The sequence below is a fragment of the Panicum virgatum genome, chromosome 9N (genome assembly GCF_016808335.1).
Source record: "Panicum virgatum strain AP13 chromosome 9N, P.virgatum_v5, whole genome shotgun sequence".
NCBI classification, from domain to species: Eukaryota; Viridiplantae; Streptophyta; class Magnoliopsida; order Poales; family Poaceae; genus Panicum; species Panicum virgatum.
Window position 1 is genome coordinate 54,922,740 of NC_053153.1, and position 19,938 is coordinate 54,942,677.

General features: G+C 46.1%; 4 protein-coding genes, 1 non-coding gene and 1 pseudogene across 6 annotated transcripts; 1 reads left to right on the top strand and 5 right to left on the bottom strand.

The window, feature by feature from the left end:
* Positions 1–1,117: 1,117 nt before the first annotated feature.
* LOC120688010 (cytochrome c-type biogenesis protein CcmE homolog, mitochondrial-like) lies at positions 1,118–2,433 on the bottom strand. Its single transcript, XM_039970133.1, has one exon. The coding sequence runs from the start codon at positions 2,196–2,198 to the stop codon at positions 1,401–1,403; it is 798 nt and encodes a 265-aa protein (XP_039826067.1). The 5' UTR covers positions 2,199–2,433; the 3' UTR covers positions 1,118–1,400.
* A 788-nt stretch (positions 2,434–3,221) lies between these two features.
* On the bottom strand, positions 3,222–7,089 carry LOC120688013 (arsenate reductase 2.1-like). Its single transcript, XM_039970137.1, has 3 exons — positions 6,890–7,089; positions 6,624–6,762; positions 3,222–3,642 (listed from the first exon to the last, which is right to left on the bottom strand). The coding sequence occupies exons 1-3, from the start codon at positions 6,973–6,975 to the stop codon at positions 3,472–3,474; spliced, it is 396 nt and encodes a 131-aa protein (XP_039826071.1). The 5' UTR covers positions 6,976–7,089; the 3' UTR covers positions 3,222–3,471.
* A 178-nt stretch (positions 7,090–7,267) lies between these two features.
* On the bottom strand, positions 7,268–7,429 carry LOC120693677. Its single transcript, XR_005683133.1, has one exon. It is a non-coding gene; the product is annotated as a U1 spliceosomal RNA (small nuclear RNA).
* A 256-nt stretch (positions 7,430–7,685) lies between these two features.
* On the top strand, positions 7,686–13,345 carry LOC120688006 (E3 ubiquitin-protein ligase RFWD3-like). Its single transcript, XM_039970129.1, has 13 exons — positions 7,686–8,028; positions 8,783–8,861; positions 8,949–9,038; positions 9,108–9,152; positions 9,283–9,318; positions 10,436–10,489; positions 10,577–10,675; positions 10,914–11,024; positions 11,136–11,269; positions 11,363–11,402; positions 11,862–11,924; positions 12,017–12,198; positions 12,317–13,345. The coding sequence occupies exons 1-13, from the start codon at positions 7,724–7,726 to the stop codon at positions 12,807–12,809; spliced, it is 1,731 nt and encodes a 576-aa protein (XP_039826063.1). The 5' UTR covers positions 7,686–7,723; the 3' UTR covers positions 12,810–13,345.
* Positions 13,315–14,729, bottom strand: LOC120688007 (xyloglucan endotransglucosylase/hydrolase protein 31-like). Its single transcript, XM_039970131.1, has 3 exons — positions 14,304–14,729; positions 13,979–14,196; positions 13,315–13,881 (listed from the first exon to the last, which is right to left on the bottom strand). Exons 1-3 carry the CDS (start codon positions 14,652–14,654, stop codon positions 13,521–13,523), a joined length of 930 nt encoding a protein of 309 aa, XP_039826065.1. The 5' UTR covers positions 14,655–14,729; the 3' UTR covers positions 13,315–13,520.
* A 600-nt stretch (positions 14,730–15,329) lies between these two features.
* Positions 15,330–19,928, bottom strand: LOC120688012 (annotated as a pseudogene). The gene is made up of 4 exons (XR_005680942.1): positions 16,997–19,928; positions 16,192–16,393; positions 15,712–15,912; positions 15,330–15,627 (listed from the first exon to the last, which is right to left on the bottom strand). The product of XR_005680942.1 is annotated as an uncharacterized LOC120688012 (transcript).
* Between the last annotated feature and the right edge of the window lie 10 nt (positions 19,929–19,938).

Here is a 19,938-nt window from a genome sequence, read left to right on the forward strand (position 1 = left end):
TTGAAAATATATTACTGTCCGCCAACTTTTGAACTGCCTTTCCGAGATAAAGATACCTGTATATTCTAATCAGTATTGATCCATATATCCACAAACATCTGCTGTTCCTTAGCAACTAGATCGGCAGTTAAAATCTTGCCACATCATTAAAATTGAATCTGCACAAGTCTTTAAATCCAAACGATATTTCAAGTGAAAAAGGTACTGATCCCATTTTTTTCTCAACTTGACTGCCGATGTATAATTTAAATTACTAGGTTCACAGTAGCTCATGATGTTGAAATTTTCAACTTAACTTGTTTTTGCAAACCAAATCCATTGTCCTCTTTGGGCAGCAATAGTGCTCTGGGAAAGCAAATACAAGACATTTAACTAAAAACTGTTTGAAAATTGGAGGTTAATCAGTTACTTCCCAAAAATTTAATTTCAGAAACATAATTAGCATGCTTAGTGAGGAACAGAGTAATATGTCACCATAAATGTATATAACTATCACCTGATAATTTTTACTAGTTTTTCTGCATTCATAGTGTGTCCCTGACTAAAACTATTAACCCAGATAACTCGGCTACCATACACTAAATCCAAGAGATGTCATCACTTCCATCAATCACATGGTCACAACTTAAATTACCAACGCATATATTGGATGAGGGGTTTGAGCTAAAATTAGTTTTCTTTTCTGTTCAAGCGCTAAAATGGCATCAAAATATAGTTGCATAGAGTCAAATCAAGAGAGCAACTGACTCTAATTAAGTGAAACAGGAACACACCAGAGATGGAACGAGATATAGCCAATATGAATTCAATCGAAACCAAACCATGCCTATTGACACAAACAAATTGGGTACTTGGTTCCCACTATAAAAACCTCAGGAATTACACAACAAAATTCATATATTACTCAATGGAAGGAGTATACTGGTAATATTGTTTTAAAAGGAATCAATCTAGATATGTTCAATCATCAGTTCATTCTTTCCCTAACAAAAACTGCTTTATGCCCAGGCCAAAAACACTACAATTACAATAGCTTCAACTGAATTGTGCTGCAGATATCTCCCAGTTCCAGTAAGAAATTGAATCCAAATCTACTTGTTCCTCACACATAAGATTCTAGTAAACCAATAGTATTGCTCAGTGGAACGAGTAAGCATCAATTCAAAAACGAATCCGTATAGCTGTGTTCAATCATCATTTGTCATTATTCCCCTAACAAAATTTGCCTGATCCTCGGCTCACAATACTACAATCACATCAGCTTAGAATCAAATTGAATCGCGCTGCAGATATCCTGCAGCTCCAGTGTAAAATCGAATTCAAATCTACCTATGCCTGATGCCGCAGACAAAATTCAACTCAAGATCCAGTAAATCTCAAACCGGAAGGCAGACAAAATCTTACGAGCTTGCCTTTGCTCCCTCCGCCGCAGCCGCTACACTCGTCCCATGAGCTGCGGCGGCCGCCGCCGCCGCATCGGCCTCGAGCTGCTTCTTGTTTCGCTCGAGCGCCTCGCCGACCTCCTTGGGCATGTACTTCTCGTCGTGCTTGGCGAGCACCTCGGTGCCTCGCAAGAAGCACGCGCACTCCCGCGCCTTCTGGGCCACCTTCCTCCCGTCGTCGCGGCGGAGGTCGTCGGTGAAGGGCTTGAGGAACCCCTCGACGACGACGGAGTGGCCCTCGCGGAAGAGGTCCGGCAGGGCGCCGTCGTACCGGACAAGCACGTCGGTGATGAGGTCCGTGACGACGAACTCGATCTCGGGGGAGGACGGCGAGGGGTGCGCGACGGAGCCCTCGAGGACGAGCCCGCCGAGGCGGACCCGGGATTTGGAGGGGTCGGCGGTGAACTTGGCGAGCGCGTCGGTGGGCGTGACGTAGAAGACGAGCTGGTCCTGGAACGTGGCGAGCACGGCGACCACGAACCCGCCGGCGCAGGCGAAGGCGAGCCCGTAGGACCAGAGGCGGCGGGTCTGGAGCTGCCGCGCGCGCGCTCCGATGTCCACGGCGCGGGGGCGGGAGGAGGGCCCCGCCCGCCGCGTGGCGGAGGCGATGGAGCGGAGGAAGGGCGCGCGCGGGGGCGAGGCGGGGGTGCCGGCGGCGGCGCCGCCGCTTGGGGTTGGGATGGGGATGGGGCCTGGGTTGTGGAGGAGGGCGGAGAGGAGGCGGCTGCGGGAGGGGAGGAGGCGCGAGAAGGCCATGGGGTCGGGTCGGGGTCTGGTGGGATCTGGATTCTGGAGCGTGCGGAGGCGGAAGCGGAAGGGGAAAGGCGCGGCCGCGTGGGTGGCTGGTCGGCGGCTGCCGATCAGCTTGTTGCGCACGGCACGGCGCACGCCGGCGTGGGCCGCGCCGGGCTGGGGCTCGGTCTCGCAGGCGTGTGGTGGTGGTCAGCGGCTCGAGCGAGCCCAGCACGCGCTCCCTGCGCTCCGGGGAGACGAGGGTGCTGGATTCCAGTTTTTTCTTTTGGAGATAAGGGCCGTTTAGTTCCCAAACAAATAATTTTTGGGTGTCACGTCAATGGTTTAACCAGATGTCGGGAGAGTTTTTCGAACACTAATTAAAAAACTAATTTTAGAACTCACTTGGAAACCGCGAGTCGAATCTTTTGAGGCCTTGGACCGCATCATTAGCACATGCGGGTTACTGTAGCACTTATGGCTAATCATGCACTAATTAGGCTCAAAAGATTCGTCTCGTCGTGTACATCCAAACTGTGTAATTAATTTTGTTATTTAATTACATTTAGTGCTCCATACATGTGTTCAAAGGGAAAGTCACAAATTTCGAGATGAAAATTTTTGGGAACTAAACAGTTGTTTCAGTAATCAGGGGGGACAAATAGTTTTTTTGTGCCTTTTGGTACTGCACGCCAAAAGTTTAGTTTTATGTCAAAGTTTGTTCGGCATTCCGTTCGGTTGAGGGCCTGGAGGAGCTTTGGCAGAAACACTTGTTAAATTCCCTTTGGGAGCAAGGATTCTTGTAACATTTCTTTGGTGAAGTGTTGAATTTCGGTTTTCAAAAAAAAAGTGTTGAATTTCGGATCCTAAAACAAATGGACAATCGACCAGAGGATGCAGCGAGAGTTACGATGTGACTTGCCGTTCGGCTGGCTCTGGCTGGCTGTTGCAGCAGAGTTTGGGCCTGCAGCCGAACGGCTAGAGCCGCAGCAAACCGAATGAGCCGAAGCGAAGTAATATAGGAGAGAACAGAACTACAGACAGGCAGAAACAAAAACAGTTTCCACTATGCAGCCAATCTGAAATGAATCAGTACCGTGGAGTCTTTTGTATTGTATTGCGTCGTATCTGACAGCACGGTGGTAGTTATGCAACGAAGTTCCCACAAATTGGCATTGCCAGCTAACCCAACGAGCTGTGTCGTGTTTTACAATTTCAATGAGGCGATGTAAGCGACAGCAGAAACAGAGACAGCCATGCCGATCGTTGAAGGCCTGAGAGATTGGAACTCGTGTGGTCAAAGGCACGTCCCTTTGCAAGCAGCGTCGGTGCAGCGGCAGACAGGCTGCCCTGAAACCTCCCATCCGTTAAACCCGCGCTCCAGTACCATGATGTTCTTTATCCCTGAATCCTCCTTGGTCTCCGATAGATAGTCTGAGAACATCCGAGCACATGTTGGACCTCGCACCTAGAGTGCAGTGACACAAGTGTTAGCAAGGGAAAATGTTATTTACAGATACACTGGACTGAAACATAATAAGCCTTGGATATGAAATGGACACTGAGGCCATGCTTAGTTTCCAAAAAATTTCCTACCGCACCCGTCACATCGAATCTTCGGACACATGCATGGATCATTAAATGCAGTTAAAAAAATAACTAATTACACAGTTTAATTGTTTTATAGGAGATAAATCTTTTAAGCCTAGTTAGTTCATGATTGGACATTAATTATCAAATAACAACGAAAGTGATACAGTACCAAAACCCAATTTTTTTGGCGAACTAAACACGGCCTGAGATAAAGGTACACAGATAAAATAGTGAAAACAGAATTTGCTTGCCGTGGGATAATAGCGGCTGCTGCAGAACTAACTCAATCAGGGAGAATATAGAATGGGCACTAGTATGAACTGCTAAAGGCAGTAGTATAGCTAGAAGATGAGATTAGTGAGTTAGATAGGCCTATTTCATCAGATAATTTCTGGCCATTAATGGATGTTTAGCAAAGCCATGTATATAATAATCAGCAATTCAGGGCAAGCAAAACATCTAAGGCCTTATATTCTAGCTATATACTGTTTTTTTCTGTGTTAAAACAGAATGCATGTCTATCCTAAAAGCAAAAGCAAGCCATGAATCTTCAATTTCACAAACATTTCTTGACAAGGAAAAAAGAATTTGTTTTAATATCTCATGTTAATCCTAACTTCCTGTGTGCCTTGTGAAAGAAAAAACTCGCTATGTTTTTTCCCTACGTTGCACGGATACTTGGCTGAACACGCGTATCGTGTATCGGATATGGATACGTATCCGATAAGCGTCCGATACGTATCCAATAAGTATCTGATTTTTATTAATTAAAAAAAATGGATACGCATCCTGATACGTATCAAGTTCATGGATACGGCGTATCACCATTTTGTGGATACGGCCCAGCCCAATAACATGTCGCATATCCCCCGTCGCCCTAGCCAGCAGCGCGCCGCACTCCCGCACTCCCGCATCGCGCCGTCCCTGCTCGCCGCCCGCCGCCCGCCGGCGACGAGCACCCGTCCCTGCTCGCCGGCGACGAGTACCGCCCCTGCAACGTGGATCCAGCTCCGGTGAGTTATCCTATCCCCTTCCGGCCTTCCCCAATCTCGATCTCCTCTTCTTCTTGAGTTCGTAGCCAGTTGCTGCTTGATTTCCTTGCTACCCACTTCGTCTTCCTCTCCCCAATCTCGATCTGTTCCCTCTCCCCAATCTCGATCTGTTCTGTTTCAGCAGTGGAGTTAGTGAGTTTTGTTGCTTGATTGCTTGTATGCAGTAGATGGCATCTCCCAATTTGAGCGGTGCTAGTGCAACTGGTAGCGTAGGATCTGCAGCCACAGAGGCAACAAACATCAAGGCTCCACTTTGGGATCATGTCACCATTTTAGGGACAGAGGAGATAAGGATGTGGGATGTAGGAGGGGATTCTTTTGATTCACTTGGTGGTATTGGCATTCTTGAAGTGGCTGACTTGTCCCTTGATGAACCTGAATTACAAGCTGTGATTTTTGGTGTGGATGCTCAGGAGGTTGATGTTGTGGAAGACAATGAGACAAATGAGGAATAGGAACTTGCTGCTGCATGAATTGCAAACCTGAATAGGCTGAATGCCTTTTATTGCTTTTCCTAAATTTGAGACTACTATATTTGAGACCTTCAGACCTGCTGTTCTGTAATAATAGTACACTTAAGTAGTTAATTGTGAGGTTTTATTGCTATCAGTTTTAAGTTTAGACCTGCATTATTTCTTTTTATTTTATTTTTTTTAAATATTAAATGTATCCGTGTATCGGGTTTTTTTGGGAAATTGGCATATCCGCGTATCCGTATCCTTCCGATACCGATACGCGTATCCGTATCCGTGCAACGTAGTTTTTTCCTCAAGAGAAAAGATTTACTAGGGCATTTAGCACAACCATCAAATGAAAAAAAGAGAGAGAAGAAATGCCTCTGAATAGCAAATTTTCATAGATACCTCTCACATGTAAGATTCCCAATCCTAATCCAAGTCAATCATGAAAAGCCCTTAGCTGAATTTGTATTGTTATTATTCCTAGCTGGGCACAAACTTTTGTGTTGCAAACTACCCAAACATGAAAACCTGAACAAAGCAGTGCATATAGAGGTCTACTAGCAGCCCAGAGCGGTGCATACATAGGTCTACCATGCAGGCTAATTGATCAAGATAACGAAATTACAAAAGTAGGGCAATTAATTCAATCAGAGGAAGGAATATGTGGAGAACAAGCACAACAACAATTTGGCATAAAAAAAGTTGTTGCTTCTTAACAATTCTGTAGTCTGGTCTCTGGTGGACATCTAAACATAAGGTAAAATGGTAGTACGATACGCAAATTAACAGTTTCCCAAGGAAGATCCACGCCTCTACTGTGCTTCAGATAATCATTTCTGCCTCAAACCAACACATATACTAAGAGCAACTCCAACAGATTGATTTTTTCCTTTTCCCTTTCCACTTTTTAGCCATAAAGGGAATTTAGGGGAAAAAATTTAGCTCCAACAGATTGATTTTCCCCTTTCCTCTTTCTCCTTTCCCCTATATTTCCCTCCTCTCCCCTATTTAAAGGGGAATTCCACCTTCTCCCTTTCCTTCTCCCTTTCTATCCATTCTTTCCTAGCCACAAGATCCACATGCATGAAAAAATCCTGGCCACTTATGAATTAAAGGGGAAAGAGAAAAATCAATCTGTTGGAGCACATTTCCCCAATAAGCTAAAATTGTGATGAGAGATTTTCTTATAAGATGAGAAAGGGGAAAGAAAAAAATCAATATGTTGGAGTTGCTCTAAGTCTCCATTTGCAAAAGTAAATCAACCTAACGTTCCTTGAGCAGCATTGTCGAGTGAATCAGATTCCCCTGAATGTATAGAGAAACGAAGGCGGCGGATCTAGTACCTGGCTGAGGGCGCAGTGGAAGACGAGGGTGTCCTTGCCGCTAACGGCCCGCACCAGCTCCGGCATCCGCGCCGCGAAGCTGCCGCTGGCGTAGTGGTGCGACCCCGCGATGTGCGCCTGGTGGCTCCTCTCATCGTCCCTTCCGTTCCCGATCCGTTCCCCAACATCACACGGCGAGGGCAAAAAACAAAATTCAGGCTCCGATTTCCAAATCGGCGCAGCGTAAGGTAGGGCAGCACATCACAGGGGACGAGCCGCGGGCGTACCTGACGTCGATGATGGCAACGCGGGGATTGCCGCGCGCCATAGACACCAGCTTCGCCGCCGACACGTACGACACGCTCCGCGCCATCCCCGCTCGCCTCCCCTCACCGTGCGTCGTTTGCGGCGGCTGTTCTTTTCAGGCGAAGGATCAGAAAAGACTGGCCCTCGAATACTTTGGTTTTTTTTTTGAGGGGTATACTTGGTAAGTCAGGAGGCCGCGTTGGTATGTACCGCCTCAACTCGGACGGCCCAGGCCCAACAACTTCTTCCAGCTGTTCATGGGCTCACCTGCGTACAACATTGAACCCAGCGACAATACAGATCCACAATTAATAATAATAAATAAAAACCCAGGGACCAGAATTTAATTTTCGGAATTGGCAGGGGCCGCGCGTACGCGTACCCCCTCTTATCACAAATTATGACGTCCACTCTCCCACTTGGGGAGATGGTAAGCCAACGCACCCACCAAGTGCCATGTGAGTCATTGACCTAGGCCACGGGCCTTCTTGATTGCCCGTCGACCCCGTCCAGGTAAGTATGTTGTAACGATGGCAGGGGCGATGGTTATGTAGCCCCCTCCCTCGTCCCACCCTTCCAGGGGCAGCGAGGTGGTACTAAACGAGACGCGCCTGCCTCACCCTGACCGCGCTGCTGCTGCCGCGGGAGGTGGGGTGGACCGGTGGAGCGATTCGTTCTCTCCGTGGGCTATTTCGTCGGCCCATGTGGAGAGCCCATAAGATTTTCGGACTCGTGCGCGCCCGCCAACCTCCCTTTTCGGTCTCTCTCACCACCGAACGGCGCCATTCTTCCAAAATTCACTCTGCCGCTACCCAATGCCGTCGGGGTCGGGCTCCCGAAGGAGGCGGCCGCGGCGGGCGGGGGTGGAGGCTGCTCCTCCTGTGGTACAAGTGATCTCGTCCGCCTCGGGTGAGGAAGGGGGTTGGGAGGAGGACGAGGACGAGGAGGAGGAGAGCGAGGGATCCAGCGAGGGGCCGAGGAGGCTTGGCGGTGGGGAAGCTAGGGTTTCGGCGAGGGAGGGTAAGGCATCGGCGAGCGGAGGCGAGCCGGATGGGACGAACCTTCCCAGCTGCCCCATTTGTATGCTCGCGTGGACCGCCGACGGCGCGCATCGCGTGAGGTGAGGACGAATTGTAACGCTACATTGATTTCGTTGATTTGTGAACAAACTTGGCGTCTGGCGTGGCCCTGAACTTCTCGTAATTTGCTGAATTCATCTCACCGTGAATTAACTGAAACCATAGTTTTCGGAATCGGCTTGCTATAGCTTCTGAGTTCTGACCAGTTGTAATTTATGCTTCAGATCTCAAATCGAAGCCATAATTTTCGGAATCATGAGCTTTGTAATTGGGCGTACTATGAGTGCATTTCTATGAGTGTACAGCTGCTATGTGTTCTAGAGATCTCTGTTTCTGAATATAAGTGTATTGACTCTCAGGAGATTACTTGAGCATATCACTCTGCCTGATAGGCAAATTAACTGAACGCTAGGAATTATGACAAGAGAAAGAACATTAAGTTTATGTTCAGTACTAGTAACTGTTATGCGAAAATGGTAACTGTACTAATCATACCATTAGTCCATAATTCCCATGCTGGTGGACTAATGGACATTAAGTTTAAGTTTATGTCCATTAGTCCACCAGCATGGGAATTATGGTTGATAAAGGCATTGAGCATGTCAAGGACCATGGGTTTTATTACTATTTTCTTATCATTTGGGCATTTAGAAAATTGCTAAGGATCCTATAGTACGCTTATTATGTGCTAGGTTTCTGACTTCTGCTGATTTGGTGGTGCGTACCTGCTTATATTTTCAAATCATTACTAATAGAGGGTCTTAAATTGCTAACTGTGTTATATCCCACATCTAGTTGCATTCCCTGTGGGCATGTCTATGGCAGATATTGCCTAGAGAGGTGGTTGCTACAGTACGGCAAGAAAAAAGCACCGGTATGCATTTAATTGTATCAGAATAATAATGTTATTTGGGTGAATCCTTCTGACTGATTTAGATCTGTTATTTTTATACTTACTCAGTGTCCCCAATGTGGCAAGAGATACAAAGAAAACAACATTATCAACCTCTATGTACCAGAGATTGCTGTTCCCAATAATGATCTTGAAACGGTTAGTTATGCTTTACTTTTCGTTGAAGGTATATGTGATCATCTAGTAATGCTTATTTGATTTATGCAGCAAGTATTGTTATTGAGAGAGAAAAATGAATCTCTTGAGAAGCAAGTAAGGTCCCTTTTCTTTGTGCAATCTTCATTTTTACTTGAATTTGATATTAGTATCCTGTCCCATAGCAATTACCACAAGTTGCATATTCTTTTGCCAAAGCTTATACGTTCTTTATGTTTCCACACAGCAAGCAAAGTTACTTGAAGAGATAAAAGAGCATAAGGTACGTGCACAGATGAAATATTTTTGTTGATTAACCAAGTTGATTTTCTGATGAAAAAAGTAGGGTTACCTTACTGATACAACAACATAGCCTTTTGTCCCAAGCGAGTTGGGGTAGATTAGAGATGAAACCTAAAAGACACAAAGGTCATGGTTCAGGCATGTTGATAGCTAGTATCCAAGCGCTCCTATCCAAAGCTAACTCCTCAAAGATATTCCAATCTTTAAGGTCTCTCTTAACCGACTCGTCCCAAGTCAGTTTAGTTCTACCTCTACCCCTCTTTACCTTATCAACACGCTTTAGCACCCCACTACGCACCGGCGCCTCCGGAGGCCTCCGCTGGACATGTCCAAACCATCCCAACCGATGTTGGGTAAGTTTCTCCTCAATTGGTGCCACCCCTACTCTTTCCCGAATAACTTCGTTCCTGACTCTATCCCTCCTTGTGTACCCGCAAAACCACCGCAACATCCGCATCTCTGCTACACTCAGTTGCTGGACATGTCGCCTTTTTGTAGGCCAACATTCAGCACCGTATAACATCGCCGGGCGAATCGCTGTCCTATAGAACTTACCTTTTAGCTTTTGTGGTATCCTCCTGTCACAGAGGACACTAGAAGCTTGACGCCATTTCAACCAGCCAGTTGAGATTCTATGCCTAACATCTTCATCAATGTCGCCATCCTTTTGTAGCATCGAACTTAAATACCGAAAAGTGTCCTTATGGGCCACCACTTGCCCATCGAGACTAACGTCACCTCCCTCATGCCTAGATGCGCTGAAATCGCACATCATGTACTCGGTCTTGGTCCTACTAAGTCTGAACCCTTTTGACTCTAACATGCGTCTCCACAGCTCTAACTTCCTATTAACCCCTGCTCTACTCTCGTCAACTAGCACCACATCATCAGCAAAGAGCATACACCAAGAGATATCACCTTGTATGTCCCTTGTGACCTCATCCATCACCAATGCAAATAAATAAAGGCTCAATGCCGAGGGTTACCTTACTGATGTATTTCATAAATTAAATTGGGCAATATTTCTGTGCACAAACCTTTTACACGCGCAGTAGAGTACCAATTAATCCTTTTATGTTTCCTTATATTACCTGCAGAGGCAGATTATGTTGCAACAAAATGTAATATTTGATACAAGCTCGAAGAGACAGGTAGAGCACTAGTAATGCTCAAAGTTTAATAATTAGTCATAGTGATAAAAGCTTCCATGTTAACATTTTCTGCGATTGATTTTGAAGAAAATGACTGAGCGGATATCAGATGGAGTGGCAGATGCTGAGCCAATTGCCTCAATGGAAGACATTGACCATAGAAATCACTGCAGTTTTGTTCTCCAGGTCTGCTTTAGTGCTATCCGATTACCACTTTCTATTTTACTCGGTCTCGCTATGTTGAGATTTATTTTCCGGTTCCATTTGGTTATGCAGCCAATAACTGTGTAGTGTGTACAGTGTACTATTACTTGTGAAGCATATGCCAGTCACTTTCATGCCAACTTCAATTGCAGCCTATAACAGTAGATTATGAAGGGATCTTATCATTCACTGACTCACAATCAACAGCTATGTTTTGTAGAATGAGATTTTGGTTGATGGAGCTCGGGTCATGGGCATAGATGCATCAAGTCAGATTATACTCACTTCTGGAAGGGGTCCTGGAGTTGGTGCTGAACACATCCTTACAAAGGTACATGTCTAAACAGATGCTTTTGCTTAACGACTCCTGATGAGTTCTGCTTTTTATTGCAATTTTTGGTTGCTTATTGACCTTTTGCAATTCAATTCTTTATTTCAACAGATCAGCATGTTTGCTAGACAGGGAATGCAGAAAATCGACCTCCCTCCTGATACTAAAGCTATTAGGGACATCTGTATACTGCCTAGGGGCCATGCTGTTTTTGCATCACTAGGCAGGAAGTTGTCTCTTTTCAGGTCTGTAAAGAAAGTGTCAGTTTTATCTCACTATTGTCTTGCTAACATTTACTCTGATATCTGACCTTTGTGCTTATGTTTTATATATCTCAGCATGGCAACCAATAATGTTGTCCTTCAATACAATCTACCGGTGATTCTTTAACCTTTGCAATTTCATAAAACTTGCAAGTATTTTTATGCTCTTATGCTGTTTCAAAAACTGCTGCCAAAAGTTTGTTCCTGCATATATTTCTTCCTAAAATATTTAAATACAATAGATGGTCCTTTCTGTTATTTAAGGCTAGGTATCTGCAAGTCTATTCTGTTTCCATTTGTCATGTTGTTGTAGCTCTAGGTCTTGGATATCAGAAAATCACTTGCGGCAAACAATTTAACCTTCAGAAGACTAAAAGGGTGGTTGACAGTCAAAACACTTGTTTTCGACAGAGACATGTATACTTTTTCTTTAAATTAAAACTATGGAAAATGTGGAATTGCTTAAGTAAGTGAATTAGTGAATATGTGTTGCATTTACTAAGTAAGAGAATCAGCGAAAATGTGAAATTGTTTATGATGACCTGTTAATATTCTATGTTTCAATATCTTTCAGGCTCCTAGTTGGTCCTGTTCAGGGGATCATACTAGTTCGACTTATCTTTATACTGGATTACAGGTTGACTTTTCAGTATGCTGTTGTGGTTTTATTAAGTCTTTTTTGTGCACTTTTGGATGGTTGAATAGAAATTCTTCTATAAAAAAATTCAGAATGGGATGCTATTGGTCTTTGATATTCGTCAAACTTCGGCACCATTGCATTGTATGATGGGTTTATCGACACATCCAGTCCATACAATCCACTCTGCTGTAGATGGCAGTGGTTCCAGAAAGGTTTTCTCTGCTTCTTCTATAGGACCCTGCATTTGGGATGTTGATGGTGGTGAAGACAGGTATGCTTAGTTTGAAAAGTTCATACACAGTCCCAATTGATGTGCTTCTCATGGTCTGTGAAATGTCGGATTTGGTTATTTGTAGCCCCCATGATCAAGTTTTGGGCTCTTTTTTCAGGCCAAATTTGCTAAGTGGGATGGAAAACCAAGGGGTCTGCATTTCTCTTGCATGCGCCCCTCTATCAAGTGATCTCCTGGTGGCTTCCTACCGCCCGAAAGTTGAGCAGCCAGATGATAACGCCACACCCCAAGCGATTACACCACAATCACAGGCACCCACTGGTTCAGGAAAGCTAGGGCGCCATACACTCTTGAGGAGGACCGCCACAACATCCTTTGCCAAGGACCAAACCTGCAGCGGTAATGTAAGCGACTTGCGAATGTCAAAGTCTGCAATCATACCATGTGGAGGCAATCAGCTTCTCTTTGCCTATGGTGATGAGTCGCTGTATGGAGTCCGGACATGGCGTCTGCCTTCGTTTCAGACACACACCAATCTCAGGCCCCACAGACAACCGATCCTTGATCTAAGGTTTGCTGAAAGTTCAGCTGGGGGGAGGTACCTTGGGTGCTTAAGCGTAGAGAAGCTGCAGGTTTTCACAGTTAGGTAGCCCAACAGAGAAAACCCATTGACTTCATTCTTTGGCTTTGCTTTGCATGATGCTAACAAATGAACATTGGTGACTAGCTTTTTGTTGTAAAAGTACAAACCACTATCTCTGTTTTCAAGGCGTTGCCTAGGCGACAAGGCGGTGGCGGCTCGCCTTGCTTAAGGTCTCGCCTTAGCCCGCCTAGGCGTCGCCTAGGCGATAAGGCGGTGGTGGATCGCCTTGCCTTACCGCTTTAAAAACAGACCACTATTGCTCTGTACAGTTTTTGCTAAAAGGTGTGTAAAACCAAGATGTACAATTTCGTCAGAGGGTCCAGTATATCACTGGCAAGTGCAGGGATTACATGTTCTGGAGTTCTACTGGTGTGGCATTGTGCCATGAATCGAGGGAACAAATGGGTGGCAATTTGTCGACTTTAGATATGCTTCTTGCTATGCTCACTCGCCGATATTTTCAGTCTGTATCGTACCAGTATCATCATTGCACATCTTTATAAGACGTAACGTCAGGCATTTACTTGTTCTTGATATTCTTTCGACCAAGTTCAGGATTCATTTTTTTCGTACCCTTCTTTCGGATTGAAGCAATTTGCATAAGTCGCGCTTAGACACGCGTTTGATTTGGATATGGTTGGGAGCTGCAGCTGCAAGTTGCAGCGACGCTCAGCTCTGCAGTGTGTCGCGTGCGGTGGTTCAGGACTTCACGTTGGGGTCAGCACTCGGGGTAGAGCGCGTGGTCCCTGGATGAGTCGAGGCAGTAGTACACCATGGAGTTCCGCTGCGCCCACCACATGGCGGCCTCCTGCTGCGGGCTGATCGCCGCCGACGACCCCGACGGCGACGCCGGCACGGGCCGGCAGCCCCCGGGCGCGTCCGCGGCGCACCCGCTGATCTTGAGGTCCGCGAACGGCGACACGAACGGCTGGTACCGGTAGTCGGCGCGGTAGCGGCCGCCGTCGGTGGCCCAGTCGGAGGCGTCCCAGATGGAGCCGTACGCCCACATCTCCCGGTCCGGGAACGTGGCCTCCGTCTTCCTCTCGTACCGCCGGATCGGCACGTCGTCCACCAGGAACCTGCAGGCGAACCAACCGTGAATCGTCCGGCTTGCATTGCAGCTCATGGGGCCGTACAAAAGAGCAGAGAGAGAGAGAGAGAGAGAGAGAGGATTACAGGATCTGGTCGGGGTTCCAGATGATGGTATAGTGGTGGAAGTCGGCGGTGGGGTCGAACCAGAGGTGGAACCTCATCTCCCGGCCGACGATGGTGCCGTCGCCGCTGCCGCGCACGTACACGTTGGTCTGCAGCGTGTACGGCTCCCCGGGGACCGTCCCCAGCAGCTCCATGTCGATCTCGTCGTGGTGCCCCGGGTACTCCTCGCTGTTCGACAGCTGCAGCAGCGGCCACGCATTGCATTTCCTCATCAGGCATTCAGGCATCAGCACCAAATCCCAGCAGAGTTCACCATTGCATTTGGAGAGAGAGAGAGAGGGCTCACGTAGAAGGCGGTGTTGACGCCGGCGGTGTAGCCCGGTTGCACCCTGACCGACGCGCCGAAGTAGCCGTTCCGGTACGCCCGCGCCGACTTGAACCCGCTGCCGGAGCTGCGGTCCATCCACAGCGTCAGGGACCTGCCGTCCGGCGAGACCGTCTGGTGCTCCGGGCCCCACAGGGTCCGGTAGCCCTCGGAGAAGGCCAGCGGCCGGAGCGTGGCGCTGGGGTAGTAGCCGGGGGAGGGAGGCGGCTGCTGCTGCTGGCCGGCGCAGGGCCGCAGCTGCAGCATCAGCAGAGCGACCGTGCATGCCATTGCCAGGAGAAGGGCAGCTGCCTGCTGCACCGGCCTTGCCATCTGGTGATACTGCGAGACGTGCTGCCTAGTGATCTAGTGTGTGTTGCGCGTGATAAATCGATAAATTTTTCGGTTTGCAAGAGGCCTTTTTTATAGGCGACATCAGGCATGTATGATAACGGTCCCACGGAGTTGGAAAATGTTGTTAAGAATTCATTTTTAAGAAGAGAGTGGGGACAGATTTGGGAGATTATTGATTGGGGCCCAGGATGAACAAGTGAAGTGTACAACGAGTGAACAAGATCTTGGCCCCAAAAGAAAATGCAAAGGACCCGGATACTGGCACCCCCCACACAAGAAATGCGTTGCGCACTTTCCTACGTGAATCCTACACTTTTGGTTTCAGTTATTCGTAAACTCTGATCGTGTGAATACTGAGTAACTGAACCTGGAACACTAGCATTTGGTTTGCGATTTATTCTTCCCACTGGCAGCCAAGTATGCTATGCCACCGCGCTTTGGGTTTATTACCCGCCAGCAGCAAAGAATAAAGGGTTGAGATTTGGTTATCTAGTAATTTTTGTCACCCCTTCCTTTTGATCCAAGTTAAAAAGTTCTTTCCTGCCTTAATCAGGCTTGGCATTTGGGTCCAGACGGTCCAAATTATCGGCAAATTGCACAAATTCGATTAAAATGACTTGCTTTCATGTACGTTACTGCAAATCTGCACGAAGACCCAAAAAAAATTCTTAATTATCTGAAAAAGAAAAAAAAATCAAATCCATGTTCAGTGCAATTTTAAGCCATACACACGACTGTGTTCACCATCACTACCGACACACGGTTCCTTGACACTAGAAACTCTGGCGCAGCCGTTGCCGCGCCTACCTGAGAACTGAGAAGACTAGTGTATTTAATCATTTTCCATAACATGCTCCACTGTACAGATAATTGCACTTGGCAGATAATTCCACCCAGTTGTTTCTATGCCTGCAATCTATCTAACATTGGACTTGGAACCATCAGCTCCTATCTGCAACAAAGTTTAAACATGATATTAAGAAAATGAAGTAAAAAAAACTCAAAATAATGCAAAAGAATATAAACAAGCAATTACCACCAATTTGGAATATAAACTCCTTCCATCACTCAGGTCAAGTTTAACTAAATTGCTGCAATATAACTCCTCGGTAGAATGACCAGCAGATAATGGTTCACTTGATGTTGGCTTCATCCTTGCTTGTCTGCTCTTCGACGGGAAAGTAAGAGACACCAATCTGGTAAGATATATCACACTTTCCATGTCATTCAATTCTTCCTGACCAGGTAAACATTTCTAAGCATCAGACTAAGTTGACTGTTTTCACAAAAGAAGAAGAAAGGCATCTTAACAGAATCTGGGCTGCACGACACCAAATTACAACTTCTTTGTGTTCTTGAATATTTGAGATTATCATATTATAATACAAAGCTGTAAGAACGACACATTGAAAAGGATGTTCTATTGGTATTGTGTAAAGATAACTATAACGTACAACACAAATAGCAACGTGCAATACAAACCAGTGTTGACGCTAAATGGTTCTGAAAGACAAACCTGTAAACGTAAGAGCAGAGAATTGCAAAGCACCTTGTTCTCCACCACGCATCTAAACAACGCAAACAAACTGAAAGATTCACCACTGAAAAAAGTGTATCTAACAAATTACAGCAGCTTTCGTTAAAGCATACCCAAGGTATTCTTTACCCACATCTCTTGCATTATACCTCGTGTATCCAAGTCCAGTGTAATCCCACACCTGCCAGCCGTAACTCGTAAGTAAATATCCAGTATCATAGTTATTACTAAAGAGAAGCAATGATGCCAATGTGTGTTTGTAAGCAAATAACAGAGGAAAATAAAAAATAAAAAGAAGGCAAGTACTCATGCATGCTCGTATGGTTAGGTGATAGTTGTACTTCTGCAAAATACACCATACACTAACAGTCTGGCATGCTAGAAAATATGAACATCTATTTTAGGCCAGCTATCCATCTATTTTAGACCAGCTATCTTCCAAAAATACCTAAGCTTCAGTTTTATCTGTAATCAGAACTGATATAGGCTAGTAAGCAGAAGCATAATAGAGTTATAGTAATGTCTTTACGTTCAAATTGGAAACTGAGCTGGACAACATTTTGGATACCTTAGGCTTGACTCATTTGTATTGCTAGCATAATGCAAATCACACAGTAGATGATTCAATTGTTTAGTTGACCTAGTACAACTTGGCATCTTATTAGCAAAGCTCAAAAGTGCAAATGCAACAAAAATGTGTTTGATCAAAAGAGGCAGAGGTGAAAATAATGGGCATAAATTATGATGTAAATTGTTTATAGGTCAAAGCATGTTATCTGCTTACCTGCATTTTACCAAAGAAAGCATGTCTTTGCTGTTGAACATGCTCCCACGCGCCAATTTCTGCCACATTAATGTGTACACGCATGAGGAATATTACTGATAACACGCTATTGTTTTCCAGTAGAAGCACATACAGGAAGGAAAATATATAAACGTTACATTTTTTCAGTTATATTTTGGCCAATGGAGAAATTTTATTTTTAAATGCAATGTGCACAGAAATTTTAACCCAACATTGTACCCAACTAAAGTCTAGACTGGTGACCTAAAAAATAGGTACCATTGCTGCTGACACAACGAAGCAGAAACAATAAAAGAACGACATGACAATCAAATTAATGACAATAATGAATGGTAACTTTGTCACTGCAGTGATGAGGTAGAAACTTTGAAGAATGGTGGATCAGCAAGGATAAAGAGTTATAGAGACATCTTTGGCGAGCTTATTTTGTGTGAAGTTGCAGCATATCACAAATAATATCCACAGGATTGGAAGTTGAGCAAATATTGAATGGAGATTAAGATATTAAAGAACTACCGAACATTGGGTGCTGATGACTGTGCAAAATGATATGCGCGAAAAATCATAATATCCATGGATGATCCGACAGCTGAAGTTTGCAGGCGACGTGGCCCAATGATATGCGCGATCCAGGGTCAGGTTTCGTCTTTTAGAGATACTGAAAAATGATCCACCACTGATCGCCTCAGCTTCAATGATGGTCTTTCTTTTTGTGCTAGCTCATAACTTGGATCATTTGGCTAATCAGTACGCTCACCAGTAGCACTGCAAAATTTCAAAGATATGATTCGCACCAACTAGATCTTCGCTAGTGTAGCACTTGGACTGATGCTGAGTTAGATTGTACTGAAAGCGGCAGAGCTTAAAGTCGAGGACAAACTCTTGAAGCTCAACTGTTGACGAAGCATGCATCTGCACAGCTGCTGCTAGTCCTTAGTGTCGTCCTCATCGTCACAGGCAGCACAGGAGGGCCAATCATGAGATTCAGGGCTCATCGTCACAAACTCACAAGTGCACAGAATGCCTTTCTGAATTCTGAAAAGGCGAATGATCAGCTTCAGTTTCTCACTGGTGTTCAGTTGTCCGTAGAACTGGATTGAATTGGACTGATCACACTTGATTCTGCAATCTGCAGTGCTCTAACAAGATAACTGATGAACAAATATTATGCTTTTTGGTAGCCTCTTTTTTTTTTTAGGTTCACTACTATATTCTACTGTCAAACATCATCCCTTGTGCAGATAGTAACTGGTGAAGAAAGTTTTCTTTTTTTTTGAAAAACATGAAGAAAGTTTTCTGGAATGTGTTAAACTGCATCATCAGTATGATCGAGGACTAGATATTGAGAATCTAGCTTCCTGCAGATGCATCCATGTGGACACTCGAACGGAATTAGATGCACCTATGAACGACCAACCCAATGAAAATTTTGTGGACCCATGCTTATTCATAATCTTGAGCAACAATTAGTTATATGGCATATGCATCTTTAATACTTGGGCCAGACGCCGCCCCCCACCCCACCCGGCCACCTCCTAGTTTGGCTTCACTTGCCGACACAAATGAAGAAATGTGAAGCAGAGAAAAAAAAAAACCATCCACATGTTGAAAAATAGCACATGATGTCTTCCTGGGAAGAAAGTAATGTAAACACTGCTCGAGCATAGAATAGTCAACAAAGTAATGTCAGTTCTGGATTTCGGTTCTGGTGTTACATGTCTGGGACAATAGGGACTTTGATTTGATCTTCGACGATAATCTTATCAGAGCAACAAGGGAACAATATGGAAGTATGATTTGATCTCACGATAATCTTATCAGAGCCACTTCACGCAACTGTACCATTTGTGGATTCATGGTGTTAATCGAAATGGCAAATGACAGACAAGAAAACAGAGCAGCAGCGAGCTAAGACAGCAGAACTTAGCATTGCGAGTCGTGGATGCAAATGCAACTTCAGATACATATAATATATGAGATGGACTAAAGTCATTGCGGAGAATCAAAGTTTTAGTGCAAACCTGGCCAAACCTGAACTACTTCCACAGTTCAGGATGCTTGCGACGATGATTTCCAAACGTTCTTGTCTAGGTGCTCGCATAATCTTATATAACATTTGCTCAAATCCAAAGAAGACATGGTAATTGCCGGGACAAAGTTAGGGGCGCGAAACTAGGCGATTTAATCAGACAAGGGAAAGAAGAATGCACTTGAAAGCAACAACTTATAATCAGTCACACTTGAAATGCTTGTGCCCTTGTGCAACTGTTCCTGCATTGCCATTACAAACCAAGCATTTCGTCGAACAGAATGGGGGCACCAACCTCTATATCCATAATATCCCAGGCAACGAGAAGTCGAGGAGCATCAGCTGCTGCGCGGGTACAGCGTCCTGATGGCGTCGACGACCGGGCGGAAACCGTCGCGAAGCGGGACGACGGAGACGGCGCGTAGTCGCTCGTCTGCGGCGCCGGCGCTCCTTCTGTTCCTGGCAGGCGCCCGCAGCACCACCCGGCACATCTCCCCGCGCAGAGCCTCCGCGGCGGCGCGGGCCGAGCCCGGGTGCGCGGCGAAGAAGCGCGCGAGGTCTTCGGCTGGGCAGCCCATCAGGGTGCGCGCGGCGCGGTTGAAGAGGACGACAGGGACGACGCGGTCGTGCGTGGCGACGGAGAGGAGCAGGCGGTAGACGCGGCCCGGGGCGGACTGGCCGGCTCCGCCTCCGCCGCCGCCGCAGGCGAAGCAGGAGACGGCGCCGTCCGGAAGCGCGAGCTCGCAGCGCGGGCAGGAGAGATAGGAGAAGTCTGACGTGTCGGCGCCACGATGGTGCAGAACGGCGGCGCCCAAGTCGCCGCCTCGCCGCCGGCGGTGCACGCGGCGAGAGGCATCATCTCTGACGCCCTGTTCCGTTCGGCCCAAGCCCA